The sequence below is a fragment of the Bactrocera oleae genome, chromosome 4 (assembly GCF_042242935.1).
Source record: "Bactrocera oleae isolate idBacOlea1 chromosome 4, idBacOlea1, whole genome shotgun sequence".
Taxonomy (NCBI): Eukaryota; Metazoa; Arthropoda; class Insecta; order Diptera; family Tephritidae; genus Bactrocera; species Bactrocera oleae.
In genome coordinates, this window is record NC_091538.1 from 853157 (window position 1) to 878565 (window position 25409).

Genomic DNA, 25409 nt, shown 5'->3' on the forward strand with positions numbered 1-25409 from the left:
TTCACTGCTTCACGTCGCTAGAACGCTTCATTAGTATGCATTTAATTGCACTACACAATGTTATTCTTCCCCGTTACAATAACTCTAATAATGTACAACAATAACACTTCACTTAAACGCCATCGCACAGTCGCAAGCCGCTCATTAAACTATCTAAGACCCCATCAAGTGAAACACGTAGATGTGATTGCATTCAGACAGGTGTGTGCGTGCAGATGTGCGTACGTGTTTGTGTGTGCTGTTATGATCACGAGTATCGCGCAGTGCATTACATACTTAAAGAAATTCGTCCGCTTGCAGCATCATGACCACCGTATCTCACCTCTTGTCGTTGGCGGTGCCCACGCCGCTGCCGCCGCCAGCTCCGTTATTCTGCAGGGCTACGCTGTGGTGCAGCTGCATTGAGGCTTGCTTTTGGAAGCATGCGCCGGTGCCGGACCCGCCTTCAGCGCTGCCACCGCCATTGCCGCCGCCCCTATTGTTGTTGATGTGCAGCGATGTGCGGTTGTAGTTGGTGACGGTGGAGCGCCGCATCGACATGATGCTCGTGTCCATCATGCCCGTCGCTGTGGAATGTTGGCGGATGTGCGGCTGTCGTTTAATGCACAAGCAACACAAATAGCGTTTGAAGTGCTGCCGGAAGACGCCGGAGACGCAATACAACGCGACGGGATTGACGCATGAGTGCATAAAACTACGAATAATAGAATGGAATAGTGGCGATCAGAGTAGAAATTTAATTAGTGCAATGATGATAGCTTATGGCTGCTGTGGATGAAAATTACATTTATTTAGACTTCAGCTGCTGAAGGTAAATCTTAGATCTACATCCAGCTCCTAATTATTTTTCTCACGCACATTATCTTTTTCAATAAAAATGGACGAGCAGGGGACGAATACGAATACGATTTCCTTAGCTATTTTAATATGTGCAATAACAGAATTTAATATGTTAAAGAACAGAGATAAATTAAGACAAGTCATCCAAGTGCCGTATGGTCCTCTGAAATACGGTCTAACGAACATGTTAGACATTTTATGGAATAATCCTAAATAATTTTAAATCTGCTACTCATATCTATACTTTAGATTTCATCAACACCTCGTCTTCCACTTTCTCATTGTTGTTATATATTCTATCATATATCCACAAACCCCCAACAGCTATCCTCCCCGCTGCACACCGTTGTTTTTTTTTCATTGCTTACCTTGCACAGAATCCAATTATGCGAATGGCGTGCCAGAAGTCATCAAAGTCGTCTTCAGCCGTGGGATTTAAGTGGAACCACAACTCGAATAAGTGGTAAGGGAAGAAGCAGACGAAAAATACTACAAAGAATGAGAGATAGAATAAATGGTTCGCCATCAACATTTTTCTTCTTCGAATTTTCAAAAACACTGTATTTATTGTTTTCTCTTTTATTCACTGTTTCTAGTGGCGCTTACGTTGTTCATACAGCCTTTCAACTGTCAACGCCTGCAGACCCGGACTCTTACTAATTATGTTGACAAATCCAACTGACAACGCAATGCAAAAAGTTACGTTGTGTGGCAACACCACTGTGTGCGTGCACACTTAGCAAAAAAGGGGAGAACTACATTGCATTTACCCAGGAAAAGCTTGAGGCTCTTGGGAATCATTGCCACAACTTCTCTTGACATTTTTACCAAATACTCGCCGCTCTTTGAGGAGATAAAGCGACACTAAATGAACGTTTTTGTTAATAGATTAAAATAATTATTATATTAAAATTTAGATGCACGAAATAAGTGAAGTTCTTTGTTTAAATATATGAAAACGCAATTTTTTCTTTAAGAGAGGAATAATATTGAAGAGAAACCGAACCTCTTTAAATGTACTTGTAGTTGTATACCAAAGTCTGTATTTATGGTATCATATACATGCACCAATACTTGATAGTAAAACTTTTACATAATGCAAAGCCAACAGGAAATACATTGTCAACACAAAATGCCTCATTCACTCGCTGCCTCCCTTTCACACTTGCCCCCTGAGGCACTTTCGTGTGCAGGCGCAGATTTAATTAAGGATTTCTACAGATGTGTCAGCCCACGACTGTCCTCCAAACATTGCACTCAGCATATCAATCTTACACACCATATTTCTAAACTGTTTCCAAACACACACAGCCCCTCGCCCACTGGGCCCACCCATACCAACTTATCTTCATGCTATTATTGCATTTGTAGAGGGATTGCACATTATTTGATTTAGTTCCTGAGTCAACTTACTCACAACAAAGGCGACCACCATTCGCGCCACGTAACGACGCGCTCGCGCCTGCGACCGGCTTTGCATGCCCAACGCCTCGCCGGGCATTTCGCGTGCACTCGTGTGCAAACGTTTGGCCATGAGAATGTATAGGGCACCGATGATAAAAAGCGGCAGCACATAATAGATAGTCGCCTTGCTGATCACTGCGTATCTGTAAGAGAATAAGAAGAAAAGAAAAGTAAACTAATCGCCATTTACAGTATTAGTATGTTTGAATGAATAATTTGATTGCTGATGACCCGAAATTACTCAAGTGTACCCAGAACAAGCCTACACAAGCTGATATCTTGAAGATTCAACACAAATCCAATTGCATGTCCCAAGGAACCTCGATAGAATGATAAAACACAAAACAGCGGAAAGGGAAATCACACTCTTGCGCACACATGAAATTTGTCAAACACATACTACCGTATTTAAGTTTGTACTTATGTGCTCGACATCTAAGCGGTTTTTTGTTATTTTTTAAACGCCTCTTTTGTACCTATATAGTCATAAAAATGTCAATAAAACCAAATGCGCTTAACAAAGCTCAATGGTAGAGGTGAAACTTAAACTTAACTTGTAGCTTGTGATTGATATTGTTATTGTATATGCGTACTTTCAGTATACTACAAAGAGAGAGAAAGACCTGAACAGGTGAAAATACAGTGAAATTGCAAATAAGAAAAATTTTCGTTGGGCATCTACTCTCCAATGAAGTTATTTTAGAACTTATTTTTGATTAAACTCACTTTGAATAAGAATCATAATTGGTGCGGTTACGTCCGAACGGCGAGCAAACGAGAATTGTCAAATTCTCACTATTCTTGCTTGGTGGAATGTGTATCTCTTGAATATCGGAGACAATAAACGACGGCGCCGCCAGCAGAATGGCCACTATCCAGATCATCGAGGCGGTGAAAACGGTCAAAGGCTTTGTCTGCAAGCAGAAAGTGTGTAAATGTAAATAAGAATGAATGTAATGCCATATAAATGTAAAATAAGAATGCGAAACTCAACCCGAACTATTGTATTCATAAGCAGCAGTTGCCAGCAACGCGCAATGGCACTCACCTGCAATTTGCGCAACGGATTCACAATGGCAAAATAGCGTTCGCCAGACAGGGCGGTCAGTGTAAATACCGAAACGCCAATGGAAATATCTTTGAAGGACTCGCTGATGCGACACAAGTCGGCGCCGAATGTCCAACTCTCCTGTGTGTAGACGAAGCAGGCCAATGGCACACAAATGATAATGACCAGCAGATCGGCCAAGGCCAGCGACAGAATATAACTGCAACATATTGTTAAAGTCGGGGGGAGAAGTTGATAAAAGAAAATGTAAATACAAAATTTAAGTTATACAATATTCAATTCAAAGGGCACGACAATAAATTTCAGCAAAAGTAAAACCTTTCGATATAATGCTTTATAGGTATTTATTTATATAATAATTTTTTTTCTAGCTTGACAAATTGAAACTTCGCTTTTATGCAAATTCCCGGAAAACTTTTTTTATTTATGTCCTGTGTCCTTTTTGGGTATTTCCCTTTTTCTGGATTTTCAGTTTTTTATTTCGCAACGAATTGCGTGTTGCATGCCACAAGGCGTATGAGCGACACGGCAAGAAAATTTAAAAATACCTAAACACAAACATCACTCATACGCCCAGTCGAATCCTTTGAAATAAGCGAACGAAACGTAAATTGCAGACCCAAAAACATCTCTGATGACACTCTCATCTCCAATTATCGTGGTACTTCAGTGTCCTAAATTTCGAACGCGGATAAAGTCTCGAAGTGGATGAGAAGGAAACAAGCACTCTCATATGAACGAATGCGGCACATGCATTGAAGTTCTGAAAGCAGTATAGCGAAGCTTCTCAGCAGCTTATCAACGCATAAATAAAGCTACAGCACTAACAGATTGTCATTCACTAAAATTTCAGCCGCAAACCTCAAACCAAATGAAGTAAGGAAACAGGTATATTGCCAGTGAAGCGAGGCGCATCCCACATCAAAAAGTCACGAAACGAACAAGTAAATCCGCACACATGACTGGTCGCGGGAGCAGGCGTGTATGACGCGATTTCGATAAGCGGCAGGCGCACACATCAAACTGATGAAGCAGGCCAAAAATATCAACAACGAGTCAAGGAACAAAACGGACGCTCTCCACTGAAGTGTAACTGTCTGTTTGAGCTTACCGGTGCGAGTGTAAAACCTGCTGCGGGCGCCAAGTGAGGAAGTGTTTTGCGCATTTTCATTCTGGATCCTTGCCGTCATATACGTGCCACTGAAGCTTAAAAACCTTTTTATTTGACTGGTGTGGCTTGGCGCTCAGCACAGCGATATCACACAAAGGAATTGGAGTGGCAAATGTGTAGTTATGAATAAATGCTCGATTGTCAATGCATTAGACGACCATATTCGCATACATAAAATCAACATAACTACGCCTGTATTTGGCATTAAAGCATACCATTGCTCTCACAAATAACTACAGACATTGATCACCGCAATTTATCGAGCTCAACACACAATTTAAAGCAAATGAATAGTTAATATGAGGTCGAGAGTGAATTGGGTTATTTTTAGCAGGAATAGCAAATGTTTATCTCTGCAATTTTAACCTTCGAAGGAGTAAAGAGCACTACCCACATCAGGTGCTCACAGCAATTCGAGCTTCGCTTGTATCGAGCTGCCAACAACAGTTATGTAGTTAGGCAACAGTGAGGAATCACAGCTGGCAACTAGCTTCTCATAATGACACCCATAGTATGAACGCAGATGTGAAGATATGCACTCAAATAGCCAAAGGACATACTTGACATTCGATCTACGCTATTTCAAAGCATTAGTGTTAGACACACATACATATGTAAGCACCAGAATATATATTTGTGTGAAAGTACAAGCACGTATTTTGCTTTATGGGCAAACAATGTTGAATTGTGGGTATTTGTGTCATATCATTTACGTCTACGAGTGCCGGGAGAGTTGTTATGAAGATGCCCACTCCAAGCGTTCGATTGTTGAACCTTCGATATTGCTTTCGATTCAAATAGGAATTTTAGTGTTAATGCAGTGTCATTATCATATACATATGTATAGTTCATTCTGCGGAACGAGCTGTTGAGTAGAAAAGCTAAGTCGGCAAATAATAAATATAAGAATTTTTAACTTTAGTTTGTATGAAAGTCTAAGGCATAAGCATTTTCAAAGGTATAGAGCTATAGGTGCTGATAAAAAAATGTTTTATATTAGAAAAAATGTATGCAATTTTTACTTAACCCCGATTTCTTTCTTGAACCTGCCTGCTTCAAATCGTATTTGAATTGCAACAATTGTTTCTATTAGCTCCAATAGTCTGACATGCTGTTATGCTGTATGTCATACTGCAGCACTAAAGTTTTACCAACATTGATATCAAAGTGTATTTATAAAGGTTTTTTTATCTAATGCGGTAACCTGTAAATGCTTTGCTGGATCCCAGAGTGCCGTATGAGCCGCCATTAAAAGCCTATTCACTGATTATTACTAGATATTATTGATCAATTTTCATCAAAACAAAGACCCACACTGTCAATACTTTTCCACTTCGAAAGTGCTTACGGTACCGCCTGCTGAACAAAACTGTTGATTGAAAAAACATTTCGCACACATAAATAAAATATAAGTCACATAACACTTGGTCTCAATACCACCTCTCTTCTCATCTAAGGTAGCACACATTTATGAGCACATAATGGCTCGCTAAATTCGGCGTCCTGGCAAAAGCACTTGCATTCGCCGGCGTTTGGTCTTTAGCAACTTACGTGTTGGGAATGTTGCGCATGGAGCGATGCCGAAAAAATATTATCACCAAAGTGCCATTACCTAAAACGCCAACAATAAAGATGAGCGCAAACAACACTGTGATAATATAGGTTTCGGGTCGTTGTGCGGGTGGCACATAATCCGTAGCGGGATCGATGTCCGCATCATCACTCTCCACAAACGCACTTTTGTTGCGCAGGCCGTCATCGAGGCTGGTGCTGGCCGCAACTTTACCGATAGCAGAAGCCAAATCGATGTAAAATGAGCGTGATGTTGTGGTTGAGGCGTGCGAAGCCAGCGGCAGGCCGGTGCCGAGTAGCGCGGATGCTGGCTGTGACGCAAACATGCTGCAGTGTAGTGGCTGACAACGGTTGACGAACACGCGACTATCGCACGAACCGCCTTATCAGGTTACTTAGCGGTTATCGCCTTGACTGCTCAGCTGCTCGGCTTTGATGGATGATTTGCTGCTGAGTGATGAGCGCCGCAACTTATGTGTGTACTCCGTGGAATGCCAAATATGTTGAGTGGGTTTTTATTATTCGCTGGTCGGTCGAGTAATAGCGTACATTTTGGCGACGTCTTTTCGCCTTAACTTTTCGACTTTTATCTTTGTTGTTATGGGGAATGTATGCTTGTAATTTTTTTTATTGCGATTGATAGACAGCTCACATTGTGTAGAGTTTATTCACTGCAATAAAAAAAGAAGAGAAAGCTTTTACTGCTGTCGGCTACCATTCAAAGTAGTCTATTTTTATAAGTTTCATTAGTTATTTGTTTTTGTTTTTGTTTCGCTTTTGTGCTCATAATTGTTCAGTGAAGCTTACGTTAATGGCCTGGTTCAATGGATAAACGAAAATAAGTGGATTTCAGCAAAAGCATTGATCAGTGTAACCCCATAAATATGCTGGAGTATCTCGTAACACATAGAAATGCTTTATGCTTTTACTTACCAAAATAACCATAAAAATTCCTTTTATTCCATATAACTACACACATCTTCAACAGCGAAGTTTCATTACCATCTCTGTGTTGTGTCACGGCTAGATTTATCTTAGCGTTAAGGACAATTAGTCATGTCTGCGGGCACAAAGCTCAGCGACGTTGGGCGTGCAACTTTGAATACCTCAACGCACTCACAAGAAACGTCGTAAGCATTCCACGATTATTTACCTACACCAAACATTGTTGTTTTTATTGTAACAGACAACTTTAACTTTGCTATACTCCTTGCCATTTCCATCAAATCTGCGTTTATATGTGTATTTATGAGGCTTTAATATTTTCACAAAACTCAGATTAACAATAGAGAAATCTTCTTTCGCAAATCAATCTTAATAATTAAGGAGGGAACTTGGTAGAATATGTCAGAATGTTTCAATATTTCGGCTCATTTCTTGTTTCACTCACAATAGGTTATCCACACACAACTTGCAGGCTAATTATATATACTTGTATGCTGTCTGTATATTTATGTGCATATATGAGTATGTGCACACATACATACATATTATGTACATATGTGTATGTGATAAATATTTTGCAAATCAAAAAGGCAATACTAATTTCAATAAAATTCACAACGCAAGAGCATCCAACAGACAAAAGAAACATAAATTCAAAATAAAATGAAAAACAAAATGTACTTTATGAAAAGATTTGCCTCACTTTGCCCTTGTAGTCAGCAGTAAATTGGTTTTTCTCTTCAAGTTCTACTTTTTTTCTGTTCGCTTTATAGCATTTCTTTATTGCGAATATTTTCCAAGTCAATCGTTTGTGCTGTCGCAACGTTGTAGTCGTTCCGCCGTAAACACATACACGCCAATTAAATTAAGTTGACATTTATTCACGGTATATATTATATACGTGGAAGGTCGGCGCTTAACTTTAATTGCCAATTCAGCAACAATTGAGCTTAACATTCTGCGTGTGGTTCTTGCATTCTCTTTCGCTGAATTTTTTTTCAAACTCTGTTTTATTACTTGACTGCCATCACGCTAAATACTGTCGTGTTATGGTAATAACTGTTGTAATTACAGCGACAGTAAGTGACAGTAATGTTGTGTATCCATGAAATATCACTCATACGCCGTGTACGCCCTCGCAACGGCCACGCATGCCGCAGCATCATCGACTGTCATATATTGGTGTAATTAAAACAACACGTGAGCATGTGAAAGACAAGCACGAGCAACCCACACATACACTCTCACCCAACAACAACGAGTACAAAGGTATATGTGTGTGTGTAGCCACGCTACACATGCGTATAATCAACCACAACATAATATAAAATACCTATTGAGGTTATTAATATTTCGTGCGTAAGGCCAATCCACAGCCGCGTTGTTAATTTCGCAATTAAATTTCCAAAGTCTTTTCCAAAATCATGCATTTATTCAACTGTAAATTAAGCCGTAATTGAATTTAATTGAAAAGTAGTTTTATTGACCACAGTTTTGCAACACCAACAGCGCGAATTCAATTTCATAACTGTGATTAATTGGCCCTCACTTCCACTGTAAATTTCAGCGAAATAATTTTATCCCGAATTTTGGAAAATTAGCTCATTTCTGATTTCTATTTTTGCATGTAGGTAGTTTGATGTCGCTCTAAATGCATCAGTTAAGGAAATTTTCAATATAAAAAAAGATAATTTCAAGTATCAATGTAGAAGAGCAGCAGAGGCGGCAATTAATATACTAAATACCTACTTTCTCAAAATTTAAGCAAACATTTGACATAAGCTTCCCAGAACTACGCAAATCGGTCTTAAATATGGTAACAATACCGTTATTTGATCGGCAACTAAGCTTGCAAGACCTAAAGATGGAATATTTAATAGCATTGCATTAATTATTAAAAGACTTTTGCAGCAAGCCGATGAAAGCAGGACAAACATTATCTCACAAAGAATTCAGAAAACGAAACATATGATATACATTGGCAATATTCTATAGCTCGAGGGCATACACCAACTCAACAGATATTATCATATTTCCTAAAGATACACACCCCATAAGCGTACACACACTCGCACATCTATTTGCCGCAAAGTTTGCTTAGCTTTAATATTGCTGCACATATCACTGCTTAGCATATTTGTGTATATCACACATACACATCCACATCAGACATACTGTTGAATTGTTGCCAACAAAACTTTAAGCGCGCACAACTTTCTGGCAACACTTCTCATGCAAACCAAGCACACACACACCTCTCCCTCCACTTGTGACCATACTAACATATCAGTATCAAGAATGTGTGCAAATGAGTTTCGGCAAGTCTAAAAAGTTATGCCAAGGCCGTAAGACAGCCAGGCAGCAACAATAACAACAATCCACAGGAAATAAAAATCACTAAGTACTGAACTAATCGATTGATCTGCTTATTTTTAAGTTGTTGTATCAATTAGAAGTGATTGTTGTTGTAGTTGTGTTGAGTAAATTTCGCAATTCATAAAAGAGGAATGTGCGAAATGTATTGCATTAAAATTGGCTTTTAGCAAGTGAGGTTATGTCATTAGGGCAGACTTGTAGTGTCAAAACTTAGCCTAACTTATTTGTAAAGTTTTAATGCTAAAATTGTATAAGTTGAGGATAATAATTCGTATTAAATACATATATTTTTGTAGCGTAATTTTTCTACAACTAATTGCGTGTTTGTAGAAGTCGAGGTAAGAAGCGATTGTCGCAGTACAAAAACAAAAATACAAATGTTTTGTTTGATTAAAGCTGATAAATTACTTGTAAATGCTTCCGACTATATAAAGCATTGAAATATTTACATATGTATGGCTAAGTTTGCCATAAAACAGAGGTAAGTCGATGCTTACCTAACTTTGTAGTAAAGATTTCACATAAAATTTTTATTGTTTTTGTGGAGAGGTGGTTGATGTCGCCAAATGGAAACCAACACAATACCGCAATATGTGGCAAATAATATGGTTTCCCATATAAGCGACTTGCATGGTGAAACAAAAACCATTCACTGTCAAGTGGTCATTTTAACTTTATTTTTATTTTCACAGTGAATTGATGTGTGATTAGTGTGTGTCATAAGCCTTTTTGAAATGTCTATCAAATTCAAAAACGAAAATTGAACATTAGAACGTTTCAGATTCTGATTCAACACAAAAAGCGCACGGACGTAACGCATTGCCAGAGTCCGACGTAGCAACCAAAACGCAGCCACAGCCAACGCTGACCAACCGGACCATCTGGTCCTACAGCGCCCGCAGGTAGTTTCCGCACACTTGCACACACACACAGGCGCAGAAGATTGTATATAGATAAGATGTAAATGTGGCATAAAGGTGCATACATAACGGGGTTTCGCACTGCATTTAGAACTTTTAGTACTCTCACTATTACTCAGTGATTGCGGCATTAAATGTATCTGCAGATAAGCTCGATACAACTTTCAATTCCTAATACATTTGTATGTCTGTGGTCTGTAGCACCAAAGTGGTGTGCTAACCAAAAAATTTCACTAAAATATATTATATATGTAAGCCACAAAGGCGCCGCTGTCATAAATGAGGGAGTCAAGAATTTGCTTTTAATTTGTGAAATTAGATTGGCGGCGGAGTATGCGTGGTCAACGTGATTTACTCAAAAATTATTGTCAAAAACCTTTTGTAAGCTTAGCGGTGGCATGCAATAATGGTAAGTCCTGCTTGTACAAAGCTGGTCAAGACCATTGTGAGATGAATATTCTTCGAACTCCAAGTCGTTTATGTATGTGCCATGCATCAAAAACTAGTTGAGGGCGGAATAGAAAGATATATGCCTTTCTAATACCCGAGTATTGACCCTCAGCTGGCTTTCGATATAACGATATAATCTAATATATATAATTTAGCATACTTCCGAGAGTAGAACCAAAAGCCGCATTGATAATGAAATGCAGCTTTGATAGAGCATTTTCATTCCTCAAATTCATTATTACACTTTTACTATTTATTTAATTTTAAGAGTTATTCCTAACCTTCAAAAAACACAGAATATACAAATATGAAATTCATTGTTCAATAAACAATTTTCGATGCATTCTTTAATTAGTTCAATATAATCAAAATATTTTCAAATTAGTTTTTAGTTTTTAAATTTTAATTTTTTATTTCGAACATTTGGTCTAGTCAAAAGGTCTATGGCTCGAAAGCAATATAATTTGAGAGCTTTTTTTATAGAAAGGAATTTTTCATTCCTGCTTTATAAGTTCACTTTGATTCTGCTAAATATTTGTTTATTCATAAAAATTTATTTGCCGCATTTTTATTTATTTATTTTTTAGAAATCCAATGGACTGAGTTGAATGCTAACGAGTGCTAAACGAACAGGAAATTGTTGTAGCGTGGGAAATACTGTTTGCCTAAAATCGTTAATTGTGCGAGAGCACGTACGTGTGGCTGTGGAAATGTGTGCGTAAAAATAATAAATTAAATTAAATAAATTGTTTTTTTCGCTCTCTCTCTCTTTTTATTTTGAATACTTTGTCAGTGTTTGATGCGGCGTGGAAAACTTAAAATGCCAAAGTGTTTAGAATATAGTTTATCATTTGTAAATTTATGCCTGCTTAGATGTGCAAAAACATTTACATATAATATATTTGAAGTGTTGAAACTTTTATACAATAAATAGTTTGCTATTCGAAGTGCTTAAGAGCGTCGCCGCCAGCGAGGCAGGTGCTTGTGGTTGTGGCAACTGTTGCCAGGCGCAAAGCGGCCATTCGGTGAACACTCAAGTTAATCAAATAGCTAATCAAATTTATGCTTATAATAAGACAAAATATTTTCCCAAGAATCCATATTATGTGGTGAAAAGCTTTTAAAGAGAAATTTCGGAACATTTCACTCAACTTCAGACATTTAGCAGGTTGAAAAAAGCAGACAAAATAAATAGTCAAATAAATTGCTTATCCCAACAGCTAAGGAGGCCCAAAACCAAGGCCAAAGGAGGACATCATATCCTTCATTTTGACGACTTACCATATAGCGCCAAATAGCCGCAGACACCTAACGTCAACAAAACGAATAAATAAAATGTGTGTTCATATACCAGATCCTTAAATTTCCTTCGCTCATCATTCACGGCCTTTCAACGAATTCCATGCAAATTTCTGACAGCAGCCGCCGTTGTGTTGTTTCCGGTATTCCGGAAATTCCTACACTTTTATGCCTTCGCTTTCTATTACAGCGTTCCCACGACTCGTGGCTCTTGGTGCGCTTCACGATTACATTTTGTCTCACTTATGTGAGTAAATTCTACACGGATGGCCCGACCCGACCTCCTCTGCAAGTGCCGCGCATTCACTGTTGTTTATGAAATTCGGTGAGTGAGTGCGCGTCGGGGCGTGTGATGAATTTGCAGTGATAAAATTAATGCTTTAGCTGCTGGAGAAGCTTTCAAGCGCTCGCAGGAAAACCAAAAAACTGCATTAGCTTCCCGGTGTTGGGTGTTGCTCAAACAGTAGAAATTTCAGTGGCACTACATAAAACGTATTAAATTTGTATTATTCTTTTTTGCTTACATTTTTGCTTTATTATGCGTCATAAATCACTTCAGCAATATTTTATACAACATTTAAATTTGAACACTGGCTGAAAATTAGCATATATACCTCAGAAAATATAACTAGGAAGATTAAAAGAGTAATGCGACAGATTTCTCTTTAGTAGTGGCTACGAGCCATTAGTTGGTAACGATGTTTGGAAACAATTCTTACTCTAGGAATTTCTTTTTTCAAAAATTTCGTTTTAAAGCTAAAATATAATAATATTAGTTTGCTGATATTAGGTATTAAAATTTAAAGTGAAAAATTATAAATCGTCTTATTTTGGATCTGTGTGGCTATGTTAACCCTTCTTCGAAACCCAGCCAGCCTATAATTTTGGCTTAACCATCGCTGATTTGGCGCTACATTTGGAGAAACAAAGGGTGCCTTAAATAAATACACGCACTGCATTTACCATATCACCCGGAGCCATTCATCAAATTTCCGCCAATATGAGCGGCAAATACACACACGGTCGATTGGCGTATACTAATTTATTCGAATATTTATGTGTTACTAAAGTGGCGTCATTAATCAAATTTCACGTATGAGTGCTTAAGAACAAACATACGCTTGCACATACATATGTACAAACTGTATACCCCTATATGCGTGATGGCGAAATAAATTTTGGGAACTCAGCAGTTCATGCAAAACAAATCAGCATCCAACTGCTGCTCAAGCTTGGCAATAACAAAAGTCTATATGTATTTTCGTAAGTAAATGAGCCTGAATTTAATCATGTAGATACATATGTACACCTATAACATTTAAGCTTAGTTATGAGTGATAGCGAGAAACAAACAAAAATTAGCTCCGGAAGTCAATATTGAATCGAGCTGAACACACACACGAACCCCAAGCTGCCTAATTTGCATGTTTGCTTGTATGTGTCCGCCTACTTTCGGCTACCGGTTGTTGTGAATACAGATAAAAATCATGATTTCGTGTGCGCAATATAGAAAAGATCGTATTGCAATATACTTGTATGTGATGTGTGCATGTATGTAAATGTCAATGGCGCCAGCCGCTCGATTTGTGGCGACCGCAAGCAATGCTATAATTATCGTTTCAGGGGCTTCAGAGATATGTAAGATGGCGTACGTGGGTGAGTTAACAGCAGGCTCTCCTCAACCTTAGAAAGTTAACTGCGAAGTTTGGCTTTTTCACCGCGTCGCATTTTCCATATTTTTATGATGCCTCTTCATGGGGTATAGCAAGTAAAAAAAAAAAATTGTGAAATTTATTGGCTTCTTCAATTTAAATATTCATATAGTCAAGAGTTTATATTTTTACAAATTTTTTCTTGCATAAACTATCGCTGCTTAACCTGTTTAGCCAAATATACAAGTTGTGAGCCATTGGCGCAGCAGCATCTGCGAAATTGCTCAAATTTTATTGTATTTTATAGATTTCTGCAAAATCATCAAAAACACCAATAGGTATTGTCTATCATTCAGCTTCATAATTGAGTTGTAGGGTAGGGGGATGAAAAAGGGCAAAAACATTCAGACATTAATTTGACATTGCAACCGACTGGGATAGAGTAAACATGCGGAAAAGATCGATTCTCACACTTTAAATATAACATTACACTCTTACAACCGCCGTTATGTCATTTCCAGCAGAAGAGCAAACACTGATGTAAATTTTCCACTTTGAGCTTACAGGCAACATCAAAATCATCCACCCACCAAACCACTCAAAACTTTTACAACAAAGTAATCACTTTCAAACTTCCACCTCTTTTGATTTGCAGTGAAAATTTGAAATGTCTCTATCCTCTTTTTTTTCTCCAAAGATTAGTGAGGCATAGCCGCCGCTTTCGACTACATATGTGTACCTTTAATGATGCGAAATGAAACAAATGGATTTCCCTAATAATCCGCAAAGCGACAATATCCGTATGAAAGCATTTTCTCAGGCACTTAATAACATTTGCATAAGAAGTGACTAAATTTTATTGTTGCTTTTGTCTTTGCTACGCACGGAAAAATTCAATTTTCTGTCATTGAAAGTGACACTTAAACCCGCCGTTGCACAGCGGAGCACCAGGGTGTCAGCAATGATTTGATCATTTTTATTGTCGTTCGAATAAACAATGTTAGTTGGTATTAGAAATGGAGTGAAATTGAAATTTACGCCAAATATCAGCAATTCAACATAAGTCTTTGAAGCAGCAGACAAGGGATTGCTCGCAGTAAAAGGAAGTGGAGTTTACATTGCCAACGAATGGTTGCTAAGTAGCTTCTTATTAGCATTGCCGGATATGGCTTTGAAATGCAAATGATTGCAACTTTAAGCTGAGGTGAGCTTAGTTTCGGCGTAGTAAGGCGTGGTGGGACAAGTTGAGGGTATCAAAAGCGAAATATAAATTAAGCTGCGTAAATAAATCACTGTGAGTCATTTTCAGCGCCTTTACCTTCCGGTGAGTAGATTTGCTGAACATTTTTATTTGTATTGCTTTTTTTGGTGTATTTTTTGCATCTCAGTTGCTAAATTAAATATTAAATAATTCTTTATTCGTTTGCTTTCAAGTTTAGTGTTACATTACTGACTCACACACTGCACATTTGGACGCAGAGGTTCACTAAACGTGTGTACTTGCATTCACACAATTGAAAAGGCGAACGAAGTTACCGAGTGCACTTTTGCTCACTTTTCACTGAAATATTTTAAAATGATAACATTTAATTCTCAACACCTCTTTCAAGCACTTGTCTATTTAGTTTTTTTTGATTGAATTTTCCGAATTCATAAAAAGTATTTCCGCTGCGTATTGTCCAGCGACAATACTAGCTAATCCAATTATTTTGGATTTTTGTAAAATAAAAGTTTATACATATGTATAGTTGAAAGAAGAACATAAAGCAATAAAAATCAAGAAATAAGAAAAGCAAACAGCTCGATAAAAAGTGAAAATGTAAACAAATCAAATATTTCTGTGAATAGAAACAACAGCAATTAGAACAATTCAACTTAACTCTTTGACATGCCTTGATGAAGTATACATATATGTATGTATGTATATAATACATACAAATGTGTGTGTGTGAATGTTATTGAATTTTTTAACAGAATACTGTATTTAAACTTTGTCGCTTAAAATCTCTGAGTTGCAACCGTTATTCTTAATTTTCGACTTCTGCTGTTTTACCGTACATATCTACTATTTTCCTTTCAAAGTCCACAATCTCTGTTTGCACACAAAGCGGTAAAACTCAATGCTTTCCAATTAAAATATTTGCCAAGGTAAAATGTTAATTTTAAAAGTTCTCTTCTCTCCGTGCTTTTTAAGTCCAACAAAATCGCCTTACACATCTAACGACATCCTTCAATTCTCAATCATTAACAAGCTAATTAAAAAGTACAAAGTTTTACAAAGCTCAAATGCTTTGTATACAATGTATTTAGTACAAAATACAACAACAAATGCTGAAAGAGATTGTGAAGCACTTGAAAATTTCACCACAGCATTTTTAATTTCACAAATATTTAGCAAGAAATATGTGAATAGCCACGTACACTTGTAGATAGCTAGATGGCTAATAGGTAACTAAATATGTAGAAAATAGTATGCTTTTTTTGGCATCTTTGGTTTCTTAATTCTTAAGCCGCTAGTACTAAAGCTAGATTACTAAGTTGAGGATTGAAACAAACAAAATTGAGGTATTGAGATTGATCTTTTATGTATTTTTATGTACATACTTGTATGTAGTAAATGCATATACCTATGTAAAGGCTTAAAGACTAGGAGATATACAAGTAAGGGCTAGAGAATTTTCAGTATTTTTTTGCTTTTGCCTTTGAAATCTAGTCCGATTAAACAATTTTTATATCAATTTTCTCACAATTTACATAATTTTTTATTACTATTGGTATAAAGTTTTCGGTATTCATATATTTTCTACATTTTAATTTGCATTGTTTAACTGTCACTAACAGCTGTCTCCTTGTGAATCACTCTCGTTTACGTTCGCAGTAAATATAATAATACTCAATGAAAATGCAGTATTATGAAATTAAACTAAATGTGGAAGATTTAGTAACATCTAATAGTCTTACAAAGCTTATGTAACTCTCTTCAATATGCTAAAAGGAATTCTCATAACTCAATTGCTGCAACAAATAGAAAAGGTGATTTATAGTAATTTCTTTAATGTCTCTTGCTAAAAAATATGGAATGTATTCAAAACTCCGTGAGTAAGAAATCAGTTAACCCAGAAGACAGTGAGTGAATCAACGAAAATTATGCAAAATTAATAATATTTATTCCTTAACATTAAAACTGCGCACTAAGCCTTAAGCTTTTATCTCTATTAACCTATTTGTACCATTATTGACACTAATATTGTCTTTTTCGCCCATAATGATTGCGAATCTCTTATAATCTCGAGCCTGTAAATTTTACTCTTTTCTAAAACATTGGGTTTTAGCAGATTTATTTACTTCTAAATTGAATTGAAATTTTGTTTAATACAAATTGTAAATACATTTTATTTGTATGTGTGTATGGTTTTTTCTGTTTTCCATTTTAAATCATTTAAAACTTAAAAGCTTACCAAGGATGTATTTTCTGGTCACTAGAGACCAGCAGGAGAACAGCACAGAGTTTCTTAAGTTTTTGTAATTTTACACAGCTTAAAACAATTTGGAGAGTATGTTACATTTTTTACACTTACACATACATATATGTATGTAAATATTTCTCTTTTTCTAATATTTTTTTCTTTCACACCAGTATAAAATCTGATTTTGATAAAAATCTGTTTCGGCATAAACCCAATGATAAACTCACACAGTGAAATTAATATTTGTAATTTGCATTTATTTAATTATTTTTTTTTTTTGGAATATTTGCTAAAGGAACTGCAAATGTTTTCTTAAATCACTTTTACGTATTCCATTCAACCATTCATTCTCTCTACCATGCACTTTGGGTTTTTCGGTTTGAGGATTCGAAAACACGTCTGACTGCTGCGAAAGTGTGCGAAGGACTAAAATTTGATGGCACCAAGTCGACAGTGCAACATCTGCCAGCCGCCGCAACCTGTATTTGTCTGTTTTCTTTCGCATCCAGCAAGAGCAACGCTACCTAACTATTGCACGTTTGGGGGGTTGGAGCGGTGGTAGTAGGCAGCGCACGCAAGGAAACACAACAACACATCAGCAGCAAGCAACAATATCGCATATAAACAAACCATAAAGCATAGCGACTACTCAGCGGCAGTCGATAAACTTTGGATCGGAAACTACGCGGTATGTGGAACTCAAATTAAAGCGCCACGCACATGGTGGGCCGTAGCATTCAAAATCAAACTGCCTGTGCGTGTGTAATAGATACTTATGTTCGAATGTGGGTGTTTAGCTGCTGGACTGTCGCTTTTCATTCACACCTTGGGAGGTAAACAAACAAAATTTGACGCGGCGGAAAAGGCCTCCGTACGTGATAGCTTTTTTCTCTAGTTCATAGAAAAAACATAAAATTTAATCAGCTCATTCTCCTCAGCAATGACAAAGATACAAGTATAGGCAAAGAAAGAGATTGCAATGTATGGCAAGGCTTAACGGTTCAGTGCCCAGCACGCCGCACATTTTCGCCTTTTCGACAAGTATATCCATTCCATTTGTGTCCTAAGGCACCGTTACGAGTTTTCTAAGCTGTCTTCCCGTCGCTGACACACATGTATTCACGCACGTATGCGTGTGTGTGTTTGTATGCTACATGCAAATGAGGGTCCCGCGTGTGACGTGACTTCGATAGAAAATTCTGAGGACGGGCTAATTTTGTTCTCCAACTTTTTTAAATTAAATTATTGTTATTCTTTGTTAATGCTGCGAGCTTGATTATTTTTTGCGGCTCATGGGCATTCGTTTGCGTTTGCTGCTCACTGCTGAAGTATGTTCCCTCATTGGCGACATTTAAATTAAATATGACATGTCAGGCAACAGGACAACTTTCACTTATGCCAGTTTGGGAAATAAAGGACAGCCGAAGTCCATAATCCCGAAGTGACTGCCGCGAATGCGTGCGAATGGCTGTTGCTAGTACTGTTATTTTTTACACGATCTGATCAATTTTGACTCGGACTGGTGAAATGGCAACGGATCGGAACCAAAAATGGCACACAAAATTTAGAATGTTTCGCCCTGAAGATTGTTAAGCGAAACAGTTTTTTTTTTGTAGCACTGATATGTGACATGTGCGTGTACATAATTATAGTATTTAAACATATCTATGGTATAAGCTCACATATTTGTATTTTGCTCACTTAATGCAAATGGATTAACGTATGGTACGAACCAAGCGCAACCTTGGAGTAATACTTTATTTTCCGTCCCGGCTCGCATTAACGCCGCCCCTCCTTCACATCCATGTGATAATATGCCTTGCTGCTTAGCCAAAGCGCTCTTTGAGTGGTGACAGCTTTTGGTTGGTTTTGCTCGCCTAAATCTCTGCACAGTACCTGGCGCTCCAGCATTTATTTTTATACTCTCGCAACCTGTTGTGCAGAGTACAATAATTTAGCTCAGCTAGCGGTTGTTTCTTACACCGAAAGCTAATCGAGAGATGATCAAGACGGCGAAACCAATTTCCGAAAGTTCGCCTGCGGCCCGATCGTTCGATTAAATTTAAATGCAACACTTTATTATAAATATTTCCTGACGACTAAAAATTTTCATGTCTTTGACTCGAAAATCGCGTGAACGTATAATATTCGGCTGCAACCTAATTCCGCCCTCCTTTGCTTATTATGTTTGTCAACTTTTTTCTATCGCTTTATTTTGACGCAAAGGCGATATTTATGAATAATGGATTTCTTTAGACTCGTGTGTGTTGGCATGCCTTCCGCTTGTTTATATATTCATATTGATATAAGTACTTGTATATATATGCGTATGCAGGCGTCTTATATGAGAAGGAAAGCTAAAATAAATGGAGTCACATACTCGTATAAGTGTATGTAGTACAGAATTTTTTTGCTTTGTACTCTCCTGCTTTAGGGATTAGTAGCAAACATATGTTAGACGCTTAATGATTTACGACGGAGCAGCGTTTAAATGCCGATAAATAAACAAAGCGGAAACTGGTTTGGGATGTTTATGAAGGAAACAGGTGGAAGGCGCTTAGTCTTTCTGAGTTCTTCTATCGTTGGGGTTTTCTTTTGTATGTGTCGTTTTGCCAACACATTCGAAGAAAACTCTCTGTCAAAAGGTTGCAGAAAAACTTCAAATAGAGTGTGATGCCATGAAATTGTGCAGCTAATTTCCATAAGAAGCAAATGAGCAGATTTGTATTCAAACGAAAATTATGGATGCTTGTGCCCTCTGTTAACACGTGTGGAATTTAAACACTATTACCTATATAATATGCGCTTGACACATTTAAATCCTCTGTATTAAGCAATTTCACAATATTATTCATTCGATAATCCCAGGATGGCTTAACAGTGTTCTTTTCCGCTCTTTGTTGATTGACTATGTTCGCCGGCGATGTGACTTCTAAGGATTAAGCAGTTCGTTCATTCAAACAGGCCATTGCAAGAGACTCATACGATTTAAAGTTTGAATCCGAATCGCAGGTCGCCTGACTGCGTGGCCGAACGTTGATTTCATAATGCTTGTTGTGTGTTGGCTTTCGCCGCTTCGTTGTTTACCCTCAACGCTAATTTGCCCTTAACTTAACCTTGTTATCGGCCTAAAAGTGTTGCAGGGGTCTTTAGTATTCCGTTTTCTCATAGATCTACACGTTCATGCGATTCAATTGAACAGAGAAACTTTGTTAACGTGAACATTTGTATAGTTTTTGCATTTGGCCACTTCGGCGAATTTCATTGTGATAACCTCTTAGCCCCAAGTTCGGACTCACTCCGTGCTACTGCTTACTGTACCATAATATGTCTTTACCTCAAGTTGGGCAACTATCAAGAGAAAAGAGGCGGAGAAGGCGAGGTGTTCGCAAGTTATGACTTTCTGTTACGTCTTCACTAGTCCACTCAACAAACCAAATGAGGTAAATTGCAGTGACGGTTATCCAACGGACCAACTTTTAATTACGTCCTCCATGCCGCAACATCAAATAAATATGCATTGTAAATGCAACCGCAAAACTGTTAGAAGCGCAAATTTGTGAAAACTTTCAAAACTTGTTAATAACGGTAATAACTTAATTATGTCATTAAGTGATTTGCCACAATTTGAACGACTGAACACCCTCGAGCATGCAAATATGAACCAGTTATGAATTGTTCAATATAAAAGGCATACTTTCCATACAAATTATAAACAGATGAAGCGCGAGCATTAAATTAACAAGTTTCAATTTGAATATCACGGGAAACTCATTGGACGTCCGTTCACCAGATTTTACTAAATGAACTTCAGATTTCTTTCGCGTACTTTTCCACTCCGTGATTATTATTTTTATGTGCCGAAATTGTGCCTCGGTGCACTGGGCTTTTGGCCGCTAAACACGAGTGCGCCGCATGCGTCCAATGTGTGGGCTTGGGGGAATCTCATAATTTTGACTATTGGAGTCTTTACCGAGATCCATGCCGGCTGCTCGGTGCTGAAGACCGATCTGGAACTCGCTTTGGACACACTCTGCCCTGCCGGTACCTCGGCAGTAACATTACTGAAAATGGCTTTGATATATTATTACCGCAAGGATTTGGCATGGGTGCTAAAGCAGCTGCGAGACTTGGTGTATGAGCCCGACGGTGAGCTTTTAACGCTGTGCTAAGTATTGTGATTGTGTGATTATCAAGCTTGGTATTTTAATTCTTCTTTTTTCACGCACTCTTCTTTGCTCTCAAATTCAATAGTGTCAATAAATACCGTTAAGAAGCATACTGTACGTGCGCACGCCGTTATGGCAGCACGTCTCAACTTCATACCGTTTGTTATGGGCTTCATCACATGCACCTCGTACAATCTGAAGCCGTTGCTAATGACTCTGATACTCTACGTGCAAGGACAAGAGCCCATGTGGAAGCTACCATTCAATATGACGTGAGTGAGGGCATACACGTTTGTCACATGGCATACGAAGCCTCCAGGAGGCGTTTCGATATACATGTGTGGTCGCGGCAGCAACAAGCAGCTACTAAGTAGAGCATCTACGTTTTCTCATTGCAGCATGCCATCATTTCTACTACATGCGCCCTACTTTCCGCTAACCTACATATTCACAGCCTACACGGGCTACATTACGATCTTCATGTACGGCGGCTGCGATGCATTTTATTTCGAATTCTGTTCGAACACAGCGGCCCTGCTCGAGCTGTTGCAGAATGATTTGAAGTCTATCATCAACTTTGGTGAGTCATTTCAAAAAATCAATTTAGGGGAAACACATGCCTTATTGATGTTACAGAGATTTGAAGTAATTATAAATGAGCGATAGCGCTTGAAGAAAGAAAAAGTTATAATACCCATACAGCAGCAATGACAATATCTTAATTTTTCAGACAAACTCATCTTAACAACGGAGGAGTCCACCATGCTGGAGTGGCGTTTGGTGCAATTCATCAAGCGCCACAATGATATTATCGAGTTGACGCGCTTCTTCTGCAAACGTTACACTGTCATTACATTGGCGCACTTTGTCTCTGCGGGTATAGTGATTGGAGCAAGCATATTTGACCTTATGACGGTATGTGCGGGCATTTAAGTCTGTTCCAGCGCACATTAACAAACTCAGGCTAAGAGCTTAGACATTTTACTTACTTGACTACGTGCAAGGTCTAAGTCTTTTTAATTATTTTCCAGTTTACTGGCTTCGGCATTGTCATCTACATTGGCTATACCATCGCGGTTTTGGGTCAGCTTTTCATTTACTGCTATGGCGGCAGCATGGTGGCTGAGAGCGTAAATATATTAGCACAATTAATATTACCACCCAGCCAACTTGTTCATTTTGTCAACGTTTTTTTATATTTAATATATTTTTAAAATATTTTTCTAAATTAATAGCGTTAATTTCTGCCATCCCATTCTGTGTTAAGTAAACAGATTTTATTAAAGCATTCAACATCCCTTTGCAGAGCGTTCAATTGGCCACCGTGGCGTTCGGCTGTGATTGGCATGCTTGCAATCCCAGACTACGTCGCTATGTGCTGATGATAATTATACGCTCGCAGCGCGCAATCAACATGTCGGTGCCATTCTTTGCGCCCTCGCTAGTCACATTCACCTCGGTAAATTGTGCATCATGAAAGTTAAGAGCTCACACCAATTTTTCGACATTGCATTTTGTCTACTCCATAGATACTGCAGACATCCGGTTCAATTATAGCTTTGGCCTCCTCTTTCAAATGAATGATAAAATGAAAATTGTGAAAAATAATGAGCTTAGTCGCTTGTCAATAACTTACAGCGATAATGCTATCGCATTAAATTTAATTCTTGTCGCACTGCAGTAGCTGAACTGGGGCAAATATTACGTATACGCCGTGGTGCTTTTTACACTATTTTTTATTTATAATTACAAACAACCTGTGGTAATTAGCAGACACAGATTAAATATTATTTGTATTTGATTATTATTATTACACGGATTTTGGTTATGCAACCGTTAGTCAGTAGTGTATTAAAAGCAAAAACACTTTACACTTAAAACATTAAAAACAAATCAAATAACTATTCGTAGTAACCGCTGTAGTACATAATTAAAGTTCTTTACAGTAAATCTGAATTTATTATGATGTTATTATTGCAATTTTTTCATTTAGCTTATGCGAATAATTTACAATGAAAATCTTAATATGAAAACCATGCAGATCTCTTTAAGTGTCATTTTTCAACCACTTTTTACATACCAGTAACATATTTGAATGAGTTAATCACTGGAGTAATTATAGGCAATTACTTTTCATTCCAATTTTCATTAAAATGTTATTTAAATTTTTAGCAACCGCTTGCGCTCTAGATTACAAGGCAGCTCTTAACTTTCATTTACTTGCAACACCTGTTTAGCTGTTGCAGCAGATGCGCAGGCCTGCCGGGCGAATGGATGGGATAATTAATGGGCACCCTCTGCCCAAAAGCAAAGCAGGAAATGGACAAATTTAATGGTGATGGTGAGCTGCATATAGAATTGCTTCGAAACCAAATGATGCTCACAAGTATTTGATTCTAATACACATAACTTTAAAGAGAGAGAGAGAGTTGAACGCTAACGAACAAGTTGAAGCAAAAGGATTGAGGAAATAAATTTAAACATTTGACAGATGAGGATTTCAATTTACTTGTATGTTTGTATATGTATTACAATACAGTTTTCGCTGAACAGTTTGTTTATGCCTCCGCGAAGGGATTGCAGCGCACGGTGGCAAGGTGTACTTGTGACACTAAATATGTGTAAATTGTGGGCGGTTGTTGCCTCAAATCTATTTTCATGGAATGTCTCATAATTCCGAGCATATTTTTAGTAAACAGATCGTGGCACATTTGCGGTGGCTTGTCTGTAAGCATTAATATAATTACAGACTCAAATGTCAAGTTAAATAAATCAATCACAACCATTATGCGAGCGTTTACAACAACATTTTTTTTTAATTTTACATACAAAATCTTGCATGGCTGAGTTTTCGGGCTCGCTCGTGTTGAAATTCATGTCGATGGTGAAGTGCGTACAAGCATATGTTTGTGTATGTGTGTGTTTTGGTGTAAATAAGCGTAGGCGCGTGTGGGTAGATAACGTGCATGTGTGGCGCATGCGGGAGCAATTTGAATGAACAAATTCTCTGGAGGCGGTGCAAAGTTAATGCAAGAGTAATTGCCATAATGTAAAAGGAGGTGAATATGAAGGATTTAGAAATGAAGATTAAAGAAAATTTCTATCTTAAAATAAAAATTTGAAAGCAAAGCCGAGCTCACTATTTAAAGCTTTCATGTCACAGTATCACCACGTTGCTGCTTCTGTGAGGTCGCCTGCTACTTAATTGTTATTATTCATTATTTTTTTTATTTTTTTCTTTTTTTTTTGAGCTTTTGAACGTAAATTACATTTTAACTGATTATCATCTAGATGGAATATGTTATTATTTCACGAGACATATTTATAAGTTCATTGCAAAGACATATATTCACCGCATACACCTTGAAGTGAGTTCGGTATAATTAAAAACAAACGAATACCAAAACAGCGCATGGTTTGCTGCGGAAAAGGTCACCACTACTAAATCAGATGTAAGATTAAAGAGAAAGTTGCACAAGCTTCTTGATGCCCTTCAAAATCACTGGCGTTCGTTGTCTTTACCGTATGTCGCAACTTTTAAACATTTCATTCAGCATTTTTCATTTTTGAGTTAATATTTACACATTTTTTTTTGTGTGCATCATAGTTTCTATTTCACCGCCTTATGTTTTGGTGCATATGTGTACTGATGAATTTTTGCTTGTTTCTCCTATCATTAAAGTGTCATTAAAATGTAAATGGGGCAAAGTTCATATATTTTGTACACTTTCACCAAAAATAATCTGAAATTAAATTAAACACTAACAACGTTCATAACAACAAAATAGCAGACAAGGGTAACTCAACCCGTAACCGGTTTTGTGGACGCACTTGGTTCCTTGGGAAAAATATAGTAGAAACTGTTATCGGCAAAGAAGTAAAACAGCCAACGTTCTGCCAGATTTGCAAGAAATAACATCAACCATTCAAATATATTTCTTCCAAGGTTTGGAATAGACTTAATATATCCGTATCTTTTGTTGTTTACATATGTATCTTGCCTTCAGCCTTGTCC

At 37.6% G+C, this 25409-nt stretch overlaps 2 protein-coding genes across 2 annotated transcripts; one reads left to right on the forward strand and one right to left on the reverse strand.

Moving 5' to 3' along the window:
* Positions 1-318: 318 nt before the first annotated feature.
* Positions 319-17710, reverse strand: CCHa2-R (CCHamide-2 receptor). The gene is made up of 7 exons (XM_036374458.2): positions 17217-17710; positions 6096-6787; positions 3353-3572; positions 3031-3218; positions 2254-2447; positions 1209-1329; positions 319-694 (listed from the first exon to the last, which is right to left on the reverse strand). Exons 2-7 carry the CDS (start codon positions 6440-6442, stop codon positions 319-321), a joined length of 1446 nt encoding a protein of 481 aa, XP_036230351.1. The 5' UTR covers positions 6443-6787; positions 17217-17710.
* A 3248-nt stretch (positions 17711-20958) lies between these two features.
* On the forward strand, positions 20959-23350 carry Or10a (Odorant receptor 10a). Its single transcript, XM_036374467.2, has 7 exons — positions 20959-21374; positions 21480-21666; positions 21793-21974; positions 22125-22309; positions 22426-22524; positions 22701-22853; positions 22924-23350. Exons 1-7 carry the CDS (start codon positions 21029-21031, stop codon positions 22972-22974), a joined length of 1203 nt encoding a protein of 400 aa, XP_036230360.2. The 5' UTR covers positions 20959-21028; the 3' UTR covers positions 22975-23350.
* Positions 23351-25409: the final 2059 nt, after the last annotated feature.